The sequence below is a fragment of the Condylura cristata genome, unplaced genomic scaffold, assembly GCF_000260355.1.
Source record: "Condylura cristata isolate star-nosed mole 26May11 unplaced genomic scaffold, ConCri1.0 scaffold00003, whole genome shotgun sequence".
NCBI lineage: Eukaryota > Metazoa > Chordata > Mammalia > Eulipotyphla > Talpidae > Condylura > Condylura cristata.
The window spans coordinates 1,632,158-1,653,384 of NW_004567104.1; the positions used below are offsets into that span (position 1 = coordinate 1,632,158).

General features: G+C 37.1%; 2 protein-coding genes across 4 annotated transcripts in view; one reads left to right on the forward strand and one right to left on the reverse strand.

Moving 5' to 3' along the window:
* MED12L (mediator complex subunit 12-like) overlaps positions 1-21,227 on the forward strand; it is a 347,532-nt gene that overhangs the window by 123,722 nt on the left and 202,583 nt on the right. The gene's annotated exons all lie outside the window — the stretch shown is intronic.
* Positions 1,970-21,227, reverse strand: part of P2RY14 (purinergic receptor P2Y, G-protein coupled, 14) — a 32,628-nt gene continuing 13,370 nt past the window's right edge. For 2 of the 3 annotated variants that reach the window (XM_012732637.1, XM_012732627.1), the window contains exon 2: positions 1,970-4,081. In XM_012732637.1, coding sequence (XP_012588091.1) covers positions 3,043-4,059 — 1,017 coding nt within the window. In that variant the 5' untranslated portion in view covers positions 4,060-4,081 and the 3' untranslated portion in view covers positions 1,970-3,042. Of the gene's footprint in view, positions 4,082-7,619; positions 7,719-21,227 lie in introns of all 3 variants that reach the window. The other variant, XM_012732631.1, reaches the window with a different exon arrangement.

Here is a 21,227-nt window from a genome sequence, read left to right on the forward strand (position 1 = left end):
CTTAATGTTACAAATATTTCATGATTTAATATTCTTTTTTGTTTTCTTTAAAGTCAGCTGAAAGATACAGGTAGTAGCAATTGTGTTAAGAACACAGTTGAAAAGTAAAGCACAAACTTTTACCACTCATCATCAACAAGAAGCAAAATTTTGTGTAAGGATATTTTCCAGAGTGTCTACCTTTGAGATGAAACCAGTGTATTAAGCCTTTTTTTCATCTGTAGGTGGCAGAAAAAAATGAAACTGAAATTTGGCTTGTGCAATGAAAAAGTTATATTAACTGATAGACTAAATGTCAGAAGTTGTGGGCATGATTTTAGGTCGGGGTTGATGCATAGCTCAGCCGACATTACCAGAGCTGGGCTTGTACAATCTCCAGCACCTTCCATCCTGTTAGTTTCAACACACAGGAAGCTGTAAACTCTCCTTTTTTGGTTGCAAAATGAAAGAAGCACATCTACACTTGACTTCTTAGCATCAAGTCCTCCAGAGAATTTTTTGAGAATCTGGGAGTATCTCTCTTAGGGTCAAAATGAGTAATGATACATCCCAGCCAGTGGAATCTGACAAGCTGCTTGTCATGCTGGCCTACTCCTGTTTTTTTGGCCAGTAACCTCTGAGATAATACATGGTTGAAAACAGGTAAGGCTGAGTTTTGTAAAGTGAAAAGTTTTGCTTTTATTGCTCGAAAAGCTCATAAAGACTGAGGGAGTGTGATCAATAAATGAGTTAAATGAGTAGTATCATAGTATCATTGTGGACCACTCTTTTTTTTTTTTTTGTAAAAAGACCCTTGGTGGGTTCACAGAGTTCAGTGGGCAAGTTTCATATGGAATCTTTTTCATATGTCTATGATCTTCATTTCTTGTTTCTTTCTCTCTGCAAAGTTTCTTTTTAAAAAATACTTTAGAGCCACTTTTGAATATGTTTCCATTAATTTCTGCATTCCTGGATCCAGCAAAGTGCTGTTGGTTTATTTTCCATAGATGTTTTAATTTCTATCCCTTCATTTAAAACGTGTGTAATTTTTACATCTGTTGGAGAGAGCTGGCTGTTCTAGGTGAGGCTTCAGTTCTCCGTTTAAAGTCACCTAGCTTGCTTTATTTTGCTTTCTTACAAACATGTCCAGTTGCCTTATTTGCCACCTCAGGTACTCAAGTTTACAAGCCCTGCCTTATAGGAGCATCTAAGCATGTGAGCACTTGCACAAGAGCCTTACCTAGAAGGAATTAGAACCTGTTTCTCCTTTCCCACTACATCAGAATTCAGAAGCTTCTGGTTCAGCTGTAATTTCTGGCTGTAGTTTCCCACTTTATTTTTGTTGTAGTCCTGGGCCTGAAAGTTCTCACTTTCATTAACTGTTACTTCATAGTATATTTTCTTCAGGTTGTTTTCTTGAAATATTGTGCCTTACATTACTGATGTGCATTGCACACTGGTAAAAAAAAAGGCATGATTTGCTTTCACTTATCTTTTTGTCAATTTCTCCTGTGGCCCATTGAGTACTTTTAAAAGCACTATTATTTACTAATTTGTCCTGCCCAAAGAATTTGTAAGCACAGCCATTTTTTTTGCAAATACATTTAGCCAAACAATACAGCAAATTTAGTTTTACCAAGCATGTTTATCACATATAGTTGATTTTGTTGCATTTTGAGAGAGAGTAATTGATTCTGAGATGGGTTCTGGAAGCTGTTACGTAAGTGGAAAGTGGGCACCAAGTGTGAAAACATTCCAAGATTTTCCTGAACTTAAGGCAATTTTTCTGAGTTTTGCCTAAAATCTGATGTTCTAGGTCCTTCCTAGAGCATATGAGTTGCACATTTTGAAAAGTCAGTGCCAGTTTAAATTTTGAATTCTTTATGTAGTTGTCTTCCTTTATTAATTGGTAATGTATCCTCAACTATTTATTAAGAAAAATTTGAATTTTTTAAGTATAATTCTTTATTAGTGCACATAAAGTAAAACATGCAGTAAATAAAATATATTTTATAAACATGACTTATAAAACTGTATGGGAAGAACATTTGAAAATTGGCGTTGAACGTCTTGTAGCCTGTTACTCACAGAAAGAATTTAGTTTTATTTTTCACTTATTAGCTAGTAAATATATCCTGTATCTTCATATATTTAATCATACGTTTTTCAGGGAATATGAAAGGTGAATTTTCCTTTTAATGTATAATTTCTCAGTCATTACTATAAATTTTAGATTTTCTTTATATCAAGTTCTAGCTACATTTGGAAAAGCTGCCTCTCTGCCCCTGAAGAATAAGATAATATGTATAGCCTGCCAGGGTATGTGTACGTGTTTTTTCCCCCAGGTCATCTTCCTTTTTTTCCCCATATCATTGACCCTATCAGTGACATTGCAACAAATGCCATTACCCAGTTTCTAATCAGACTCTGCTTGGATAATATTTAAAACCAGAGCTCCAGGGACATTAAGTGACTTAAATAGTGGAAGCATTTTTAAAATATATATGCCTTCCTCAAAATGCTATCAGAAAAAAAAAAAATCTCGCTTTTTATTGGGAAGTACCTAATTTATTTATATTTGCTTTCCCATGAAAGTGATTTTTCTAGTTGTTCTTTTAATCCTGATTTTAAAATCCTGATCTTTTTTGAGTCAGAGGAAACTTTTCTTTTTTCACTGTAAACCTGTCTCTGGTCTTTTCTTAAACCATGCCTGCTTTTAAGTTGCTCTTTAATGACCCTGTTGAAAAAGATAACATATGCTAGTGAAGAATTATGCCTCTGTGAATGGCCTTAGTTGCTGTTTTGTTTGTTTTTTAAAGTACTACATTAAGTGACTAGTGATTATAAACTTAAACTTATTTTAATGGGGTTAGATTGAATAATGTTTTATTTTCTTCTTTGATGTTACAACAGAGATGTAAACTTACATATTTAGGTTCATTATTGTATTAAATTGGTCAGTTTTGCTTAGACATGACATGATCATAGTCCCTTTTTTATTCGCTTATTGTAATGAGGATTAGAGTCTGTATGCATGGACTTAATTTGAAAGGAAGTAGAAATTCACAAAGTATCTGTACTTTCATGGATTGTATTTCCTCGTTTGGTTTTGGAGTTTTCTGAATTATGCCGAGATTTTAGTGGGATATGCAATTTCTTACATAAGATTTCTCTAAATGGCTGGCATAGAAAGAAATAGATAATGGGATCCAGGCATACATTAGCTGCTGACAATAATAGAGTGAATTCCTTTACATAGAGCAAGATTTCTTTTAACTGGCACTTGTAATAAGGTTCTGTTTGGCTCTGAGTGTAGGGGATCCTGGCAACATGATAGGGCACAAAGCAGACAGCAAATACCAGCATGATGCTGAATATATTGCGGCTAGATTTCTTTTTGACTGAAATGGAATTCTTTCTAGACTTAAGGTGGGACTTAAAGATTTTCCTTGTGATAGCAGTATAGAAAATGATTAACAGAATAAACACAATCCAGAAGGTGCCCACAAAGATGTAATTTGATGCTGTGTGCCACTTCAATCCCAGTTCACTTTTAAGTTCCATACATTCTATTCGTGTCACATCCTTGACTCTTTGGTTGGTCAGGATTATGTTGGGAATGGCGAGGAGGATTATCAGCAGCCACACCATTAATGACAGGAGTTTGCTGTAATTCACTGATTGGATGAAAGAAGTTGAAAGAGGCTTTACGATTTTGTAATACCTGTCGTAGCCAATGAACCCAAAGAACACGATGCTGACATACATGTTGACGTAGAAGAGCACAGCAGAGACCCTACATACAAACACATTCAACTGCCAGGGGCCTATGCCTGAGTCATTGAGAATTTTGAAAGGAAATGTCAGGTTCATCACAAAGTCAGCAACAACGATGTTCTTGAGATAGACAATGAAGCTCTTTGAACTGGGAACGTGAAGGAATATCCACCCGGACACACCATTCAGCACAAACCCTGCAGCAAAGACCACACTGTACAACACAGGAATGATTTGCTGAGTTATGAGTATGTTTCTTGGGCAGAGCTCCTCTGGAGGTTGTGTGCTGGTGGAATTTGACATCTTGTAACTTTGAAGGCGAGGCCTAGAAGGAAATGTGAAATAGTAATTCAGAGCACTGTTACAGTCACCAGGTAATGAGCAGAGGCAGCGAATACAGGTACACATTCCTTCTTTCTCTCCTCTTTCACTTCCTTGAGTAAATAGAATAGACAGGTGATAGGAAAGAACAATTCAAGAAGCAGGTCAGTCTCAGAATTCTTAAGTTATAGAAGGGCCAGAATTTCTCTAAAATAATATGTTTTTGAAAAACTGAAGTTCTAGCACATATTCATTTAAATATAGTCTCAAAAAGTAATAAAACTGAAAACAGAGAAGCAGTTTCATTTTATTCTGAACTCTTTCTGTTTCATATATTAGACTTTTAAAAAAGCCTCTCTAAATATATTTTGGACACAAGACAATGTTTTGTATTTCTGGTGCCAAGCATGGGGCTTTTATACAAAGTGAGTGAAGAGTTAAGTGAATAAAGTGAAAGAAATATGAGAAAAGTAGAACTTGGGCATGTAGCATATGAAATTGTCAGATTCTGCATAAAAAGTCTACAAACTTTATATGCTTGTTCCTATGCCGGAATGTGGCAAAACTAGTATTTTCTAGCTACTTGATTTTTAGAGCCCCTGCTCTTTTGAAAGGAAATATCATCCTCTGTGTGCTTGGCTCAGACCATGATGAGTTTATAGTTGTTTCTTTGTAGGTCTTCTGTGCTAACATTTGGGCTTTGTTTTCTATTTTTAACTGACGGCTTGCTGTCATAGAAAATTGGTTTCTCATAATTTGTTTTATAGTCAGATGCATCTCGAGTCAGTCTTACAGAGCTTGAGAGAATGCATCTTTCAGTACATGCCTGGCATTCCTGGGGCACACCTGTGTAGTTGGTGTGGTGCTCATGCTAGAACCCAGGAATTGCTGACTTCTCCAGAGTTTAAAATGTAAAATAGCAGAAAATGTAGGTGCTGATACATTTTGAGGAGAGAAAAATATTAGTTATATAATAATACTGTAGCATAGTGAAAAGTTTTCAGATGTGATTTAATCTGTGCACAATCCATTCCTTACAGAACAGTTATAGGAACCACTGTACAATGAGAAATAGTAAATAATTTCTCATAAACGATTTCACAAGAGTCACAACTTGTATCCTTAATGGAACTCTGTCTTCATGGAACTCTGTCTTCATGGAACTCTGTCTTCATAGAACTCTGTAAAGCTGTTTTCTCAGGGCCCTCCCTAGTGGCGCAAATGGTTAAAGCACAGCACTATGAAGCTATCCACAGCTGCTTCAGCACAAGTTCGATCCCACCCAGGGTAGTGACCCACGTGGCACAGCAGACCTGTCCTGTTTTGCCACTGCTCCCTTCAGCAGTGTACTTCATCAGTCTGTCTATTCTGCCCTCCACTCTATCTCTAGTGAATTCTTTCACTGTCCATGTACCTCTGGCCTATATTTTAGTTTTGTATGCATAAATAAATAAATCTTAAAAAAATAATGTTTTCTCGAGTTCTGTCACTTCTTTTTTTTTGAAAATTTATTTATGCATACAGACCTGGAGTACAGGTCAGAGTTGCAAGGGTGGTGAGAGGATTCACCAGAGATGGAGTGGGGAGCAGAACAGGTCGACTGGCAAGTACACTGTTAAAGGGAGCAGCGGGTGGCCCAAGAGTGGTCTATCATGCCATGTGGATCACCTCTGGGGCAGGGATTGAACTCATGTTGAAGTGGCTTTAGCTTAGTGCTGTGCTTTAACCTGCTGTGCCACCAGGAAGGGCCCACTACTCTTTTTGAGTTGCAGTATTTCTACAGATAGCCTGACACCAGAAGTCCTGAACTGGGTGCTGAGATTCCTTAGAGTGTTGTGAATCTGAACACCTGTGCCCTTGTGAAGCTTGCCTTCGCTCCTGATGTGAGGCTAGAGGAAGGAGCTGACTGATCCATTCATGCTAATAAAAACTTGTAGAGCAATTACACCTTCTGAAGTGGAGTAAATGCAAGACTAACTTGGAGGTTTCCCCCCAGATATCTTGCCATTTTGACACATTTTGAGATAATGGCAGATAAGAGGTTGCGTTTAAGATTGGCAGTGGTTGAGATGTAGTGAGTGAAAGAAGCAAGGATTGCTATAGCCCAGACTGCTGGATAGATACAATGAAGACCATAGATAAGTACAATCTGCAAGAATAGTGACTACAAAGTAAATTCCAAGACAGCTTTGGTGGTAATTTTCTAGCTCTTCAATATTTTTCACTAGTGGAGCATTGAGTTGTCTGGGCACGTGTTTTACCATACCTAATCTGCATTTCAGTGAGGCAGCCTTTTCTACAGTGAGAAATTGAGAAATGTGTGAAAAAAAAGGAGCTGTCTTAAAGTATCGACAGCAAGTGAGGCCAACTCTAAATTGAGATCAAAAGGCAGGAATATGTACTGGATAAAAAACAGGACAAGATTGTAGCAGTGATGCATATCACTTTAACTTAGAACATGTGCCCATTCTTCTCTCCTTACCTTTAGTATAGAGATGACAATGTTATAGTAAAGGGATGAGCAAAACTTCAAAGCCTTTCAAAAGTGGAGGAAATACTACAATACTGATATCGACTTTATACAGTAACATAAAAATTAGTAAGAACCAAATGAATAGGAAAGAAAACAAACACTGTCTTAATGTGATCCAGCAATTCTCTATTTATAACTTGTTTTAATCCATTAAAGAGAGATAGGCAAAGGAGAAAAAAGAGAGGAGAAGGACCCCTGGCAGATGATTAAACAAGAAGTGGGTATTCTAAAGTGTAAGCCAGTTTATGGAGCTGAAGCCAGCCTTGCCCATGGCTGTCACTTCTGAGATTATCTCTGAATAAGGAAAGTGGTCATTACGTTAACAGAGTTCCCTAAATACTTGAGACTATACTGAAAGTTTTCTATACATGAAAAACATTTTTTTAAAGGGATACTTAGTCATTTAAGTCTTTGACTTCTCTAAAGTAAAGCTCTTTCTTATTTCACAAATCAAGGCAAAAGGCTAAAATGGCAGGAACTATTTTAGCCTGAACTTAAAACTTTGGGTTTCTGGTAACATATTTAAAGAACATGTTGAAATGGGACTTGCAAGCTCCATGTGATAGGATTATTGTTTTGCCTCAATTTTTTTTTTTTTTCACAGCCAGAATGTCAGTGCCAAAGATTCATTTTAATCTAGATAGTGGACTCACTTGTCCCTTTGTGCAGCACTGTCCCTAGGACTGTGCTTTGTTAAGTATTTTCAAGCTAGAATATGTGACCTCAGGGATCTCTGGGCAGAACTGAGTTGATATAGGCTGTGGAATGCTTGTTCTGGAAATGGACTCATGTTAATAAAAACAAGTGTGGTTGGCCTAAACTCATTGTTCATCTTGTGTGTAATTACATGCAGTGGTTTATTTGTCTCACATACCTGGACTACTCTAAACACATGGACCATTGTAATCATGTGCCATAAATCTACTTTTCCTGAAGTTACTCCTTTATAACAATTTGATGATATTTTAACAATTTGATTATATGGCAATGCTGGGAAGTTTTTAATTACCTTTATAAAATTTTTAATGAGATTTCTTTTCAATGAAGTAATTTAGTCCAGTGCATACTTGTCATCTTGAAGTGGTCAGAGTCCTTTATACTGATTATCCTGTGTTATAGGAGAAAGGTGAAGAATTAATTAAGTTAAATGAATACCAGAATGATTTTATTGCAGAGGTATGTATGGTAGCAATATATTTCTTAAAGTCAGCCTGTGTAATGTTGAACTATTTCATCATGTGTATTTGCTGCTGTTTTTCTGTATTTGGTCTTTTTTGTCAATACGGATGATTATTAATTTGGTATGAACTTTTTTGTGAAAATTAATAAGCTTTTTATTTGAAAAGCAAGGTATTTGACATGAAGTGTTCTTAATTAATGGATTATCTCTTCATCCCCAACCCCCAGTTGGTATGACTGCTCAAATTATTAGCTTATTAAATTATTGATTTGCAGTTGATAATATTAGAATATTAGCCAGATAATCATAGGCAAGCCATCTTTTTTTTTTAATTTTAAACCTTTGCACTACTGACATTTTAGCCCAGATTTTTTTTTGGTAGCGGACTGGCCCTCTGTTTAGAAGCCTCTCTTGCTTCTATTTTAGATTCCATTAGCACTATTCTCCTCATGTGACCAAAAAAAAACAAAAAAAATTAGAAATTGTCTTCTGTCTCTGGGAGGCCAAATTGTCCTATTTGGTAACTACTGGTCTGATGAATCTGATACATCTGATTTGCAGAGATGACTCCCATCTTTGCAGAGGAAACAGTATGCTTGGCAGGAGGTGGTTGATTTGGTTCTGCCTTGATCTAGGTTGTAATTTTTCTGAATTGTTTAAACCAGCCCTTTACAAATTTTAATGTGAATACCTATTACCTGAGTCTTGCTAAAATAAGTATTCAGATTCCATAGTTTTGAGGTGTTGTAGTTATTATGCTGTGAGCTCAAAGAGTACTCTGTGAATAGAAGTTTGTTTTTTTTTTTTTTCTTTTTTGGTCTTTTTTCTGAGCCTCTTCACACAAGGGTCATTTTACTGATATTTGGTGAAGACAGTAAAAAACTAATTTTTCTTTGTTGTAGCTGGGATTCCAGCAAAGAAAAAGTTCCATTATAGAAAACCCTGGAAACTAGAATGTTTCTCAGAGTTTAGTCTTATTTTGTTATTCATAGTCTTCCTGTTATTAAGGTCTCTTGAAAATGGAGATTTATCATTAATGGACACCTACTTGACAACAGATGTTAAATAATATCTTATATGTACCTAGAATATTCCTCAAAAGTAATGAAAGTTCTTTTCAGAAACAAAACAAAGAAGTGAAGTTCTCTATGGAGACAATATAATAGCATATGATTCCGGGCAGTCTGAACATGTCTGGTCGACAGTGATTTATTCTAGCAAATGTCAACTCCTGGGGAGGAATGGGAGAGCTATTGATGACATAGGGTGGTTGTGCTCTAATTTTTACATTCTGAATCAGCTATGCCTAGATGTTGTCCTCAGTCACCCCAAGGTGCAAGTACAACATTATAAACATTATAAACATTAGTTTCTCTACTTTCACTCTTATGTATTTAAAATATTTCATAATTAAAAGTGTATATGGAATGAAATGCTTTCAGAACACCCTTTTATCAAACCCACCTATGATGGGCATTTACTTTCCTGTTATTTGTTCAGTTCTAATACAGCAGTGCTTCTTGGGCCTTCTGGTTTTGGAGGGGTTAATGATACAGGGCTATCAAGCTATTGCTATCCACTGCAACATGAGTCTAATGCCTGCTCCCAGACAGTGAGCCGACCCATATGGTACAGCAGACCTTTTCCTGTTGCACCTCTCAGCAGTGTAGTTCATTAGATCCCCTTGTTCTTTTCCCCACTCTGTCTCTGATGAACCCTCTTTCATATCCCCCATGCACCTCTGATCTATACCCAGTTCTTCAGAACTGAGGTACAGGCCAGAGGTGCAGGGACAGTGAGAGGATTCACCAGAGACAGAGTGGGATAGTCCTTGTAAACCCTCTGTTTCAGACTTAAACAATTTAATCAAAGGTGCATTTATGAAAGAGGTAAATGACTGTTTATAGATGATTCTAATAGCAGCAAGAAATTAGATAGATATGTATAACTATTGTGTGTATATATATATATATTTTTTTTTTCTAAAAAATTGTTCATTCATTCATGCATAACTGGGATACAGGCTAGAGGTGCATGGGCAGTGAGAGGATTCACCAGAGACAGAGCAGGGAGCAGAATAGGCAGATCTAGGAAGTACACTGCTGAGGGAAGCAGAGGGCAGGTAGGAGAGGTCTGCCATGCCATGTAGGTCACCTCCGGGGCATGACAGGGATTAAACTCATGCTCAAGTGGCTTTAGCTTCTTGGTGCTGTGCTTTAACCCACTGCACTACCAGGGAGGGCCCCCTATTATATATTATTTAACTCACTAACATTGTTTCCTTTTTGTTGCTTCTTTTATTACCCTTGACCTAATATGTGTATCAACAAAAGTGTGACCAATTTGAGATATTATTGGTAATTTTCAAAATGGATTGCATAGTAAAAGGGGTTTATGTATGGTCTATTTATTTAGTGTTGTAGTCATTTAAAAAATATTTTGTTATTAAATACTTCATAACATACTTCATAATCTAAAAAACATATATTTTTTAATATTTAGTAGTATTAATTAACTCAAAGTCTTTCTTGTCCCATGGTCTGTTGGGTATTTTAGACCTTTCTGCCCCCTGACTTTCGGTCTTGCCTCTCTCCCTATATTGTTACTCCATGGAGATGGGTGTATATGTTTGGGAGAAAGTCATTGTAAGTATGTCAGATGATTTTATAGAAGTTAGTGTGCTTACTCTATAAGTAACCATTTTATGGTTTCTCAGAAACCCTTCTTTTTCTTGGCTCCCAGGCAACTTCTGACTGGGGCTGTGTAACCCAGTTCTGCTCTTCCTACAGCTCTTATCTGGACTTTCTTCCTTTCTACTCACAACCAGTGGGAATCTCACTTTCCCCTTTACTGAGAAGAACGAATGTCTCTTGTCTTCCTTCTTGCTCTGAACACTTAATGTTTGACACCTCCTGCAGTTTTGAAAAGCTACTTGGGACTTAATTTCTAAATTATTTTTTCCTGTTTGTCCTATTGCTTCACCACAAGGCAGCATGTGATGGATCCTTTTTTAGGTACCTTGTAACCCTGGCTCTTTTATATCTGTGCTCTTTATTCCTTTGCCAAGATATTTTGTTCATTTGCTAATTAAAACCATCAGAACATGTCTGCCAGGCACTGTAGAGATACATCAACCACAGGGGACTTTTAAAGAAGGTTCCAGTCTAGGGGGACCTGGATAGAGTGGTGCCTTAAATACAGCAGGGATTGCTATGAGAGGAAGAGGTAAATTCAGTGGAGTGAACCCCTGGACAGCTCCAGGAATGATGTGTCAGGGCAGCCTTTCTACATATGACTTATGAAAGCTGACAAATGAGTCAGCTTTAGCCAGGTGAATATACAGAATTGGAGTTTTGGATGAGAGAATGGCTAGGCATGAACATCATGATGTGTGGGTGGATAACATAGCAAGTCAGGGTCTAAGTTCTTGGTTAGCATGGTAGAGCCTTACCAGTGAGCTAATATTACTGCCATTCTGTAAATGAAAAACACTGGTGTTAACATGGTAAGTACTCATAGGAGGGGAATTAGGCAGCTAATACATAGCCAGTCATAAAGTTTAGATCAGTTGGACTCCAGTTTTTCCCTGGCCCTGAGGAAAGGTAGAGGTAGCACATTCTGTGTGTTTGTGAGATGAACATATTTACAGACCCTCGGCTTGTAGGAGTCTTGCATATACGAGTCACTTCATAGGTGATTTTTTTTGGATATAAAGTGGCTACAGGTATGTGAATCAAGTGTTAGGTACTATTGTTCTTAATTTTAAGGATCTGCAAGATATGGATGCCTTTAGTTTCTCCAGGTAACCAGGTTATAGAGATCCTCCATTTTTTCAAGTTTAAATAATATAGGAAATGTTTAAAAATGAGCACTTCTGATTTTTGATTTTACTTCAGGTTTCTATTTCTTGCCTGAGTGTCCATGGAGAGGTATAAATCAGACTGTTGATAAAACAAATGCCATTAATCAGTAACTGGTGGAAAATTGCTGCCTGTGGTTCAGATGTCACATGTGAGCCGTCTGAGAACCTGCTGCAAGGAAGACTCTGCCTGACGCTGCTTTTCCCACCTTAGCCAGTGTTTTGAGCTCTTGATGAAGTCTGACTTGACCCCTCTAATTCCTGGCCAGTAGGGCCTATTGTTCTCTAGGAAAAATAGGTTAATGGCAGGCATGCTTTAGTTGGACTTATAATTATAAAGGCCATGGTCACATACTTTGAGGAGCTAATTGGCTGCCACATTAGGGATGACTATGTTTTAATACCTAGGACTATGCACATACCCAGGAATTTCCTTTTTCATCAGTACAAAAGCTCAGCTCTGTCTTGATGTCACACCTTCCTTCTAGACTTTCCTATTCACAGACTCTAGAACTCATAAAGGTCACAAACCAGTGAATGTCTGACACTGAGGCAACCCTTGATTTGGTGTATGATGAGCAGTGAGTAAGTAATCAGCTAATGAAACCGAAACCCATTCTTCACTTTGAATACTAGCCACCTCCCTTAAAAAACTTTCAGTTAAACTTTTATAGTAAAGTATGACTGGCATATCCAAGAGTGCTTTTTTGTGTTTACATTTGCAATGAGTGCAGGCACATCCCGGGAGCTGCTGGAGGATGGCAAGGTGTGTTATAGGCACATAACTTTTGGGACCATGAAAATGGGTTCCCTTCATTAGGCCTGTCAGGATGGCTTTGTGGTGATTTTTACTTACAGTCTTAGATAGTGTTCAGGATTTCTCAATCTTGTTTGCACCTTTGATATTTTGTTGTCTGGGGGTTGGGGTGGAGGGCTTGATTCCAGTACTTTGTGTTGTCTGTATTGTATATTATATTTAGCTGCATCCCTGGCTCTATCCACTAGGTGCCAGTAGCATCCCATAACCAAAAATAACTTCAGACATTGTGAATATTCTCAAATTGAGAACCACTGGAATAACCCTTTAATGGTAGATATTTTGATATAGAAAGAGAACTTAACTCTCTTGATGATGTCACACCTTAATTATATATTAACTAATAAGCTTTAAGTGATTCATATACTAAGGTCTAGGAATGTGTATAAATGCTCTGCCATAATAATTGGCAGACAGTGCATCGTGAGGAATAGAAGCATGGGTGTTGTATGCAGTGGACCTTAGAAATAAGGCTCTTCTTAATAGCTGTGCTATTGAGATAGTTAAGTGGCTTTGTACTTTAGGTTTACATTTCTAAAATGAGAGGGTAGTAAGAGTGAACTCTAGGTTCCCCCCAAAACAACCAAATAAACAAAAAGAATCACATACTTTGTTCCTGGCAGTATGTGACTCAGGGAGCATCGGGGGTCTAGGAACTGACTCAGTTGACAATAGACTAATCACATCTCTCGGACTGCTCTTGGGTCATGCTTCCACAGTTTCCTGTTTTTCTCTTCAATTTATTTTTGGTTGATACTCTTCTGCATTGAAATACAGGCAGCTTCAGGAGGCACAGTGGATCCTTTGCAGAGTGTGTGACTCGATGGGTATCTGGCCCATTGAGTCTTGTACAGGGGAGGCATACTATGGTTATGGGGTAGGGAGAGGGCTTTGCTTCTTCTGGCTGGGCAGTTCTAGTTAGAATAACTGGGCAGTTCTAGTCAGAATAAGTTTTAGTAGGAGATTGAGAATTTGAGTGAAATGCACAGTATTTCATGTGCTCATTCAGTCATACACTCTTGAATGTTGGTAAGAGTGGTATAGAACTGTGAGACATTCTTGTCTGCAAAGTTTGAGCAACTGATTCCTTTCTCTGTCTGGAATTAAGTTGAGCTGCTCAGATTCTTAGCTTTTTTCCCACCCTGTTCTGCTATAGCACTGTTTTGTAATAAGTGAATCTGCTGCCTGGAACCATATAAGGAAATGAATCTCTCGCCCTCTTTTTTTGCCTCATTGAGATGGTGCTTGCATTTATTCAGGTCATGGATTTAGGGCATTCATGGATATATACCTTTGCTATGGTGATGGGAAAAGATTTTTATTTATGAGAAAGCAAGATTTTTAACTGAGGTAGATACCAACAACCACTTATATTTTTGTTCAGGATTCAAGCTGAAAACACAACCAAAAGAAAAGAATATAAATAGCCAGGACCTTAGGAAGAGTGTGAATATTACAAATGAGTGATTCTCATATACTTTTAAACATGAAATTTATGCACTTTCTATCAGTAATTACGTAAATCAGTAACTTTTAATTTTAATTAAATATATTGTGACATTTATTTTTTGAATTTTTAAATGAATTTGAATTAAATATGGCATACAATAATTAAACAATATCCACTTCAGAATAAGCAGAACTGAACTTGAAAGATACATTTTTATGTAGCTTTAAGATATTGCTCATAGTACATATAAAATCAAAGTTAGCCTTACAGGTTGGGATCTATTGTTGACGGTACATGTTCTTTTTTTCTGCAATCCATTTGTGATTATTTTAATTTTCCAATGGAATTCAGTATGAATCAGTCAACTTCATTGTATATGTTGTCATGCCCTTTTAAGACTCTTAGATGCCATTTCCTTACTACCTCAGACATAATTGTATGTAAAATATTCTTACAGTGGCAAGTGCCAATTTCCATTTTTACCATTTATTGTGGGTTCATAATTATAACTTTCTTTAGATTATTTTATTCCACACCTTTTCTTCTCTATTTTATTCTAATGCAGTCTATACCATCTTCTTTCTAATCTTTCTCCATATGTTGCTGCTTTTCTCATTTTTATTTTTTTTATTTTTTATTTTTTAAAGATTTATTTATTTGTACATACAGAACTGGGGTACAGGCTAGAGGCTCAGGGGTGGCGAGAGGCTTCACCAGAGACAGAGTGGAGAGCAGAACAGGCAGATCGAAGAAGTACAATGCTGAGGGGAGCAGCGGGCGGGTCAGGAGAGGTCTGCCACGCCATGCGGTCACCTCCAAGGCAGGCGGGAATTGAACTCATGCAGAAGTGGCTTTAGCTTCTCAGTGCAGTGCTTTAATCTGCTGCGCCACCAGGGAGGGCCTCTCATTTTTATTTTTAATACCTTCTAGAGGCTAATTCCCTTAAAGGTATTACTCAAGGCCAGTACTCTGCACAAATCCTTAATAAAGCAGAGGACACCTATAGGTTTAGACATCATGATAACTCAGTAGCTATACATTTGCTCAAGCTTTTTATATCTTTAAGTAACAAAAGTAAAACCCCATGTAAATAGAGAAGTAATGATTTCTATTACCACTGACCTCATTTTTTTTTTTAAAGTATCATTGCCCACTAAAAGAAGCCAAGAGAAATGACTTATTTGAAATCAGACACAGAGGAAGAACAAGGCAAGTAGAGACAACTTATGGGGGAAAAGCAAGAAAGTGGTTAGACCTGATTGGGACATGTAACAAAAGGTCATGAGGCCTAGTTAGACATGTTCATAAATTTGACAGTTTTGATATCAATAGAAATGTGGAGAGGGTCCAATCGACTGTGGTGAGGGCGCTGTGGGTCCCTTGGTGTAGGGTGTGGTATGATGATGTAGGTCTGAGAAGGTGTGAGCCTATACTTCTGATTCATACACTGTGTTGTAAACCAATGTTGCCTCAATGAAAAATTTTTAAAAAGTGTTAAAGAAACAATGGTAGATGGAAATACTATTGCATTATGAAATACTATGAAAATCCAAACAAATTTGGAAGTTTGACAGTGCCATTTTGTTATTGCCATAGACAATAGAGTTGCTGTTTCTTCACAACAGCATGAAACAGTTTTGTTTTGTTTTGTTTTGTTTTTTACTGAATACAAGTTAGAAATTGTAGAAGGAATGCTGTGGTCAAAAGTCATTATTTTGCAAACTCAGTAGTGATTTGATTCTGGCAATAGTCTTAACGTAACTGTGAAAAGTCATTAGGGATAAGGTTGTGGGATAACAAGATATCCAGTTTAAAAGTATCACTTTTACATCACATAGGCTTAATAAAAAATGGGCAGATACAGCCTGGGCATGGTCTTTTAGTGGGGGCAATAAAAAATTAAAAAAAAAAAAAGACAGATCAAGTTTTAAACAAAGCAAAATCTCAAATAAACTTTTGTATGTAACACACAGTATTTGAACTCCAGAAGGTGTTCTAGGTGTGCTTGGTGACAGACAAACTAAGATAATTAGGTCATGATTAAGTTGAGAAGCTAATTGTATGTAGATGGGTTTGTTATCTTGTATAATTTTGTTAAAGATTAATCCAGTTAAAAAGGATGTAGTTTATACTTTCTAAAACCTAATCAGTTTGTGTATCTGCTAATATGTAGTATAAAGTACTTACGTAACCTACTACATAGTGTCACTAAATGTAGAATAGGATGAAGAATAGAATAATAAAAAAAAAAGTACCTTTTTTAGCAGGGATACCCGACTGTCACTGAATAATCAGACTTAACCAACAGTAATTTGACAGGAGAATTATTTGTCAATATTATGCCTTCTGACATGATGCAGTTAAAAGCACAGAGCATACCAGGTCAAAAAATTAATCATAGGGGAATAATTGGACAAATTTAGTATGTGGGATATTCTATAAAACAACCTATTATACTCTTGAGAAACATCAATAACATGAAAAGTATGTTGTGGCTAGAGGGGGCAGTCAAAGTCAAAAGCAGTCAGGAAGAAATGAGAAAATAAATATGTGAGCTGTGATTGGGGGAATAGGTGATAAAACTAAAGAAATTGTTTTGGGACAGTTGGATTAATCTGGATACGGACCTTGTACTAGGTGAAAGTGAATTCATTTTAATCTCTCTCTCTGACTGGTGTGGTTAAGCAGGAAGATAATTTCCATTTTTCAAGTTGCATATTTAAGTGCTTAGGAGTAAAGGCTATGATTGTCTGCAACTCACTCTAAATATTTTCAGTAAAAGAAAAGAGTTTGTGTGTGCGAGTGTATATATGTGTGTCTCTGTATAAATTTGACAATTGAACAGCATGAATTTGGACTGTGAAGGTCCATTAGAACTTGGATAGATCCCACATAGAAGTAATAAATGGAAGATGAGTGCTTCCTTGTGATGACCAAATGATGAGAGGGAATACATAGAGGAAGTAATATCAGAAAACAGAATTTCAATAGATAATGTGGTGTAAGTATTCCAGTTATTCAAGACTTTTTACGTTTTGGGCCTCACTTTAAAATAAACACTGAAACTAAAAAAAGCAGTGGGTAAATGGTGGGTACTATATAGAAACATTTTTAGAGAAATGAAAAAGCATATATTTCTTAAATGATGATTTATTTTCCTGGTTATACCATGTATGCCTGCCTCTTCTGCCCATCTTTCTGCCTCTTCCACCTGGAGACAGCTAGATCACCCTTGCCTCCTCTTCTCCTCAGCCTACTGAATGGTCCTCTTCTACTTAATGTATAGTGGATACAGAAGGTGTGAATTTACTGTTCATATTATCTGTAAAGCTTCCAAGCTTCCCATTAATCACAGGCTGTTAGTAGGTTAGCTTTTGGGGAGTCAAATTAAGAACTTTCAACTGTCTGGAAAGGATTACTGCTCAAAGGTCAACCTATAGGTGCACTTTGTCGCTGACATATATTAGAATGTATTCCCACATGTATTTGTGTGCACAAATGTGCGTGTGTTAGATGGTTAGTTTGGGGGAAGGATCCTGTGCTCAGTGCCTGACACACAGCATGTGCACAACAATTTCTTAAATGTCTCTGCTTGCCTTCTTTACCTCTGCTTTTCAGGCCTCTATGGAATGAGAGAGCCACTGCCTATCCTTAAACTTGGTGCTTCTAACTCTATTCTTGGTCAACTTTTTTTTTCCTGCAAGGTAGCCACAGCTTCTTCAGGGTGAGTTCCATTCCTGGCACTGGAGGGTGACCCACATGGTGTAGCAGAACTCACCTGTCTCACTCACCGCTCTCCTCAGCAGTATACTTCATTGATCTGCCTATTCTACTCCCTGCCCTGTCTCTGGTGAAGCCTTTTGCTGCCCCTGCACCTCTGACCTCTACCCCAGTTCTGTATGCATAAATAAATCAATCTTTTTTTTTGAATATTTATTTATTTATGCTTACAAAACTGGGGAACAGGCAGATGTATGGTGAGTGAGAGGATTCACCAGAGACAGAGTGGGGAGCAGAACAGGCAGATGTACTGAAATATACTGCTGGGGGGAGCATTGTGCGGGTCAGGAGAGGTCTGCTGTGCCATGTGGGTCAGTTCCCTGGCCGGGGATCAAACTCGTGCTGCAGTGGCTTCAGAGAGCTTCATAATGTGGTATTTTAACCAGTTGAGCCTTCAGGGAGGGCCCTAAAGAAATAAATCTTAAAAAAAAAAAAATACAAACATCTTCTGGCTCTTTTGTAGCAGTCTGCTATTCTGACTCAGGGAAATTTTGTCTGTGTCCTCTCCTGCTTACTGCTCCAGCAGTTGCAGTTCTATGTCCCTGGCAGCTCTGGATGTTAAGAAGCATGTTGCTTCACCTCCAGAGAAAAGCACTCTTATGCGAGCAGAGTTAGCACTGCTGCTGTATCCTGGCACCACTTTCACTATCATCATAGCTTTTATCAATAACTGGGAACTTTTCTTGCCTTAGATACAATTACTTCAAAATGGAATATTGATACTTTGAAAGGAATTTATGTAACATAAGCTGCAGCACAACAAAAAAATACTCAGCACAGGTTTGTGACCCAGAGCTTCAGAATGAGAAAACACCACCTGAGGGGCTCCACCCTGGGCTGGCCATCTTCCTCTGCCTGTAGGTAACTTTGTTCTGAAATTTGAGTTTTTAATGTCCTCTCTTTAAACACAGATGTTTAAAATCCATGTGAAAAGGCATCCCATTTTAAAAATTATTCATGTTGCATAAATTCTTGCAGAGCTTTTTAATCCGTTGGTGATCATTATTATTTTTTTAAGTTTGAAGTTGTTTTTAAGTTCTACAAATATGTGGAAATAGCTCAAATGATTATTGACAAGTGAATGGATGAAAAACATTATTATCCTGTAAAGTTTTATGCAGCAATGAGATGAACAAACTACAGCTACACACTATTAAGTTCTTATCAGATAGAAGGAACCCCATTAGAGTAAGAAACCAAATGGAATATGGAGATGTTGATGAATTGTTGAGGGTATTATAACAAGGTGTTGTCCAAAGTAGTTCATTGTAGAACTGAAATTTGAATCCAGGTCAGCACTACTCTAAAGCCTTAATTACTATGGAATATTGTTTAATGTGAAAAAGACATTGAGTAGCTGTTCTGCATGTAGAGAAATCCGAAGTATTTTCACCTAAGCCAAAAAATGGTTCATAGTAGATTCTGCATAAGTTTCTGATGATTGGGTTCTAAAACATCCTTATTTTACATAGGAAGAAAGCAAATAAAGATCTTGTAGTGGCCTGAGCAAATTTCTGAGATAGTAACCAAAGCACATTTGACTGTACCCAACTCTTCTGAGCACTTATTGATTAGAGCATCTCCTCTAGTATTTTGCTTCCAGAAGTCTGGTGGATATAGAATCAGGATAACTTTGCCTCCACTGACACAGGTCAGAGGCCACCTTTCTCCTGGTAGAAATAGTTCTTTTCTTCAGCCCTGTAATATAATAAGCATAATTTTTTGTCCTTTGGCCTACAGTAGCAAAAGTGCCTGTGAGCTTTCTTTTATCTCTTGATGTCATGGACATGATTAACTTGTGAAAAAGTACAGGTGTGTTTGTAAGTCTTGGGTGGGATGTGGAGATTGTAAGGCAGGAGCTATTTGTTGCCTTTGACAAACTGATATTTATTGTAAATGTGGATGATTGTGCTGCATAAGAAGTTTGGTGGAGTGAGATAAAGTTGAAAATAAAGCCTGAAGCCTGTCTGTCTGTCCCCTTAAATTTTCCTTTTTCTTTCCTTTTTTTTTTTTCTGTCATTTGGTGTCCTGTAGTCCTCTGTGCAGGTATGTTTTTTCTGTTTCAATAAGTCATGAAAGGTTTCTCATCCTTTGTAAATAGATGGGGCTGTAGGGCAGAGTTCTGTGATCATGGGCTATCTGGTTTTGTCAGGTACTTTATAGGAGTAGCAGGAATACCCAAGTGAATTTGCTTTCACATTGTCATCACGGTGGTGTTGATGCTGTTTCTGTAAATATCTTAAAACAAACTTTCAGGGACACAGACACCTGGAGACTTGACTGCTTTAGTCTCTTACTGTAACTGCTTCACAGGGTCTCTGTTTAAACATCACCTTCTCAGAGAAACCTTTCTTATTCATGGCATCTGACACAGCCAAGTCTCTACCAGTCAGTGATCTGCTGCTTTTAAAGGTGTTTTCATTTCTTTATAGCTGTCTTCATTCTTTAAAACAAGAATACTTATTTTTCAGTTTATTTTCTCCAACAACTGTATGCCCCATTCCCACATACACATCCCTAAACAATGAGAACAGAACTAATTTCAGTTGCTCACTGCTAACTTAGTGCCCGGCATATATTTTCTGTAAATATTTACTGAACTTATGAATGCATTAATATAATTTGGTCTAATTAAGGATTTGATTTCCTTAACTGTCACATGATGAATCTGTTCAGTACTTTAGAGTTTTATAGTTGGTTTTGAGTATTTATTTTCCATGTGTGTAAGAAGTTAAATTTATTTTACTTAATTTACTATTTGGTACATAAAATGGATTAATTATAATCTCTGCTGTATGATATAGTATCGATGTTTCATGTAAATCTGACTTTAAAAATTGTTATTTTGACTTAATAATGTCATGCTAATATTTTTCCTCAAACTCAACAATAAGAATAAAAGCCAGGACTTTGACAACAAGAAGCTATTTTTTGTTGTTGTTGTTACATATATAGTAGCTTCTTTTTACATCATTTTGTGTACTTCATTTGCAATCCCCTTGGGCTTCCCATCACCAAATCACCCATGTGCCATTACCATAGTCCAGTGACAAAAAGCTATTTTTAACTAAATGCTTTACCCATACTCTCATACCACCCCTCTAACCGTTTTCATTTTGCATACATACCATTTTCTTCCTTCTCCTACTATCTTGCTTTATAATATCTAGGTGTATTTTAAAAGTATGTGTACACATGTGTGTATGCACAAAATTGTGATTATCTAAAACTTGTGCAATTTTTCAGTGATTTTTATAAGTGTCACACTACACATTGTCCATGCTACTAAGTGCTGATGCATTTCACTTGTTTTGGTAAACCAAATCACGCACTCACTGATCCAACTCATTATTACCTCAATCTCCAGTGTTTAAGATCTTTCATATTTTTGGTTTTATAAACCATTCTGAAAATACATATCCTTGTTGTCATATGAAAGTGTTTGATGAAAATGTGAGGGTGTTTCCTAGGAATTAAGTTACTGAGTCATAGGATACATGAAAGTTGAACTTAAGGAAATAATGCTACAAT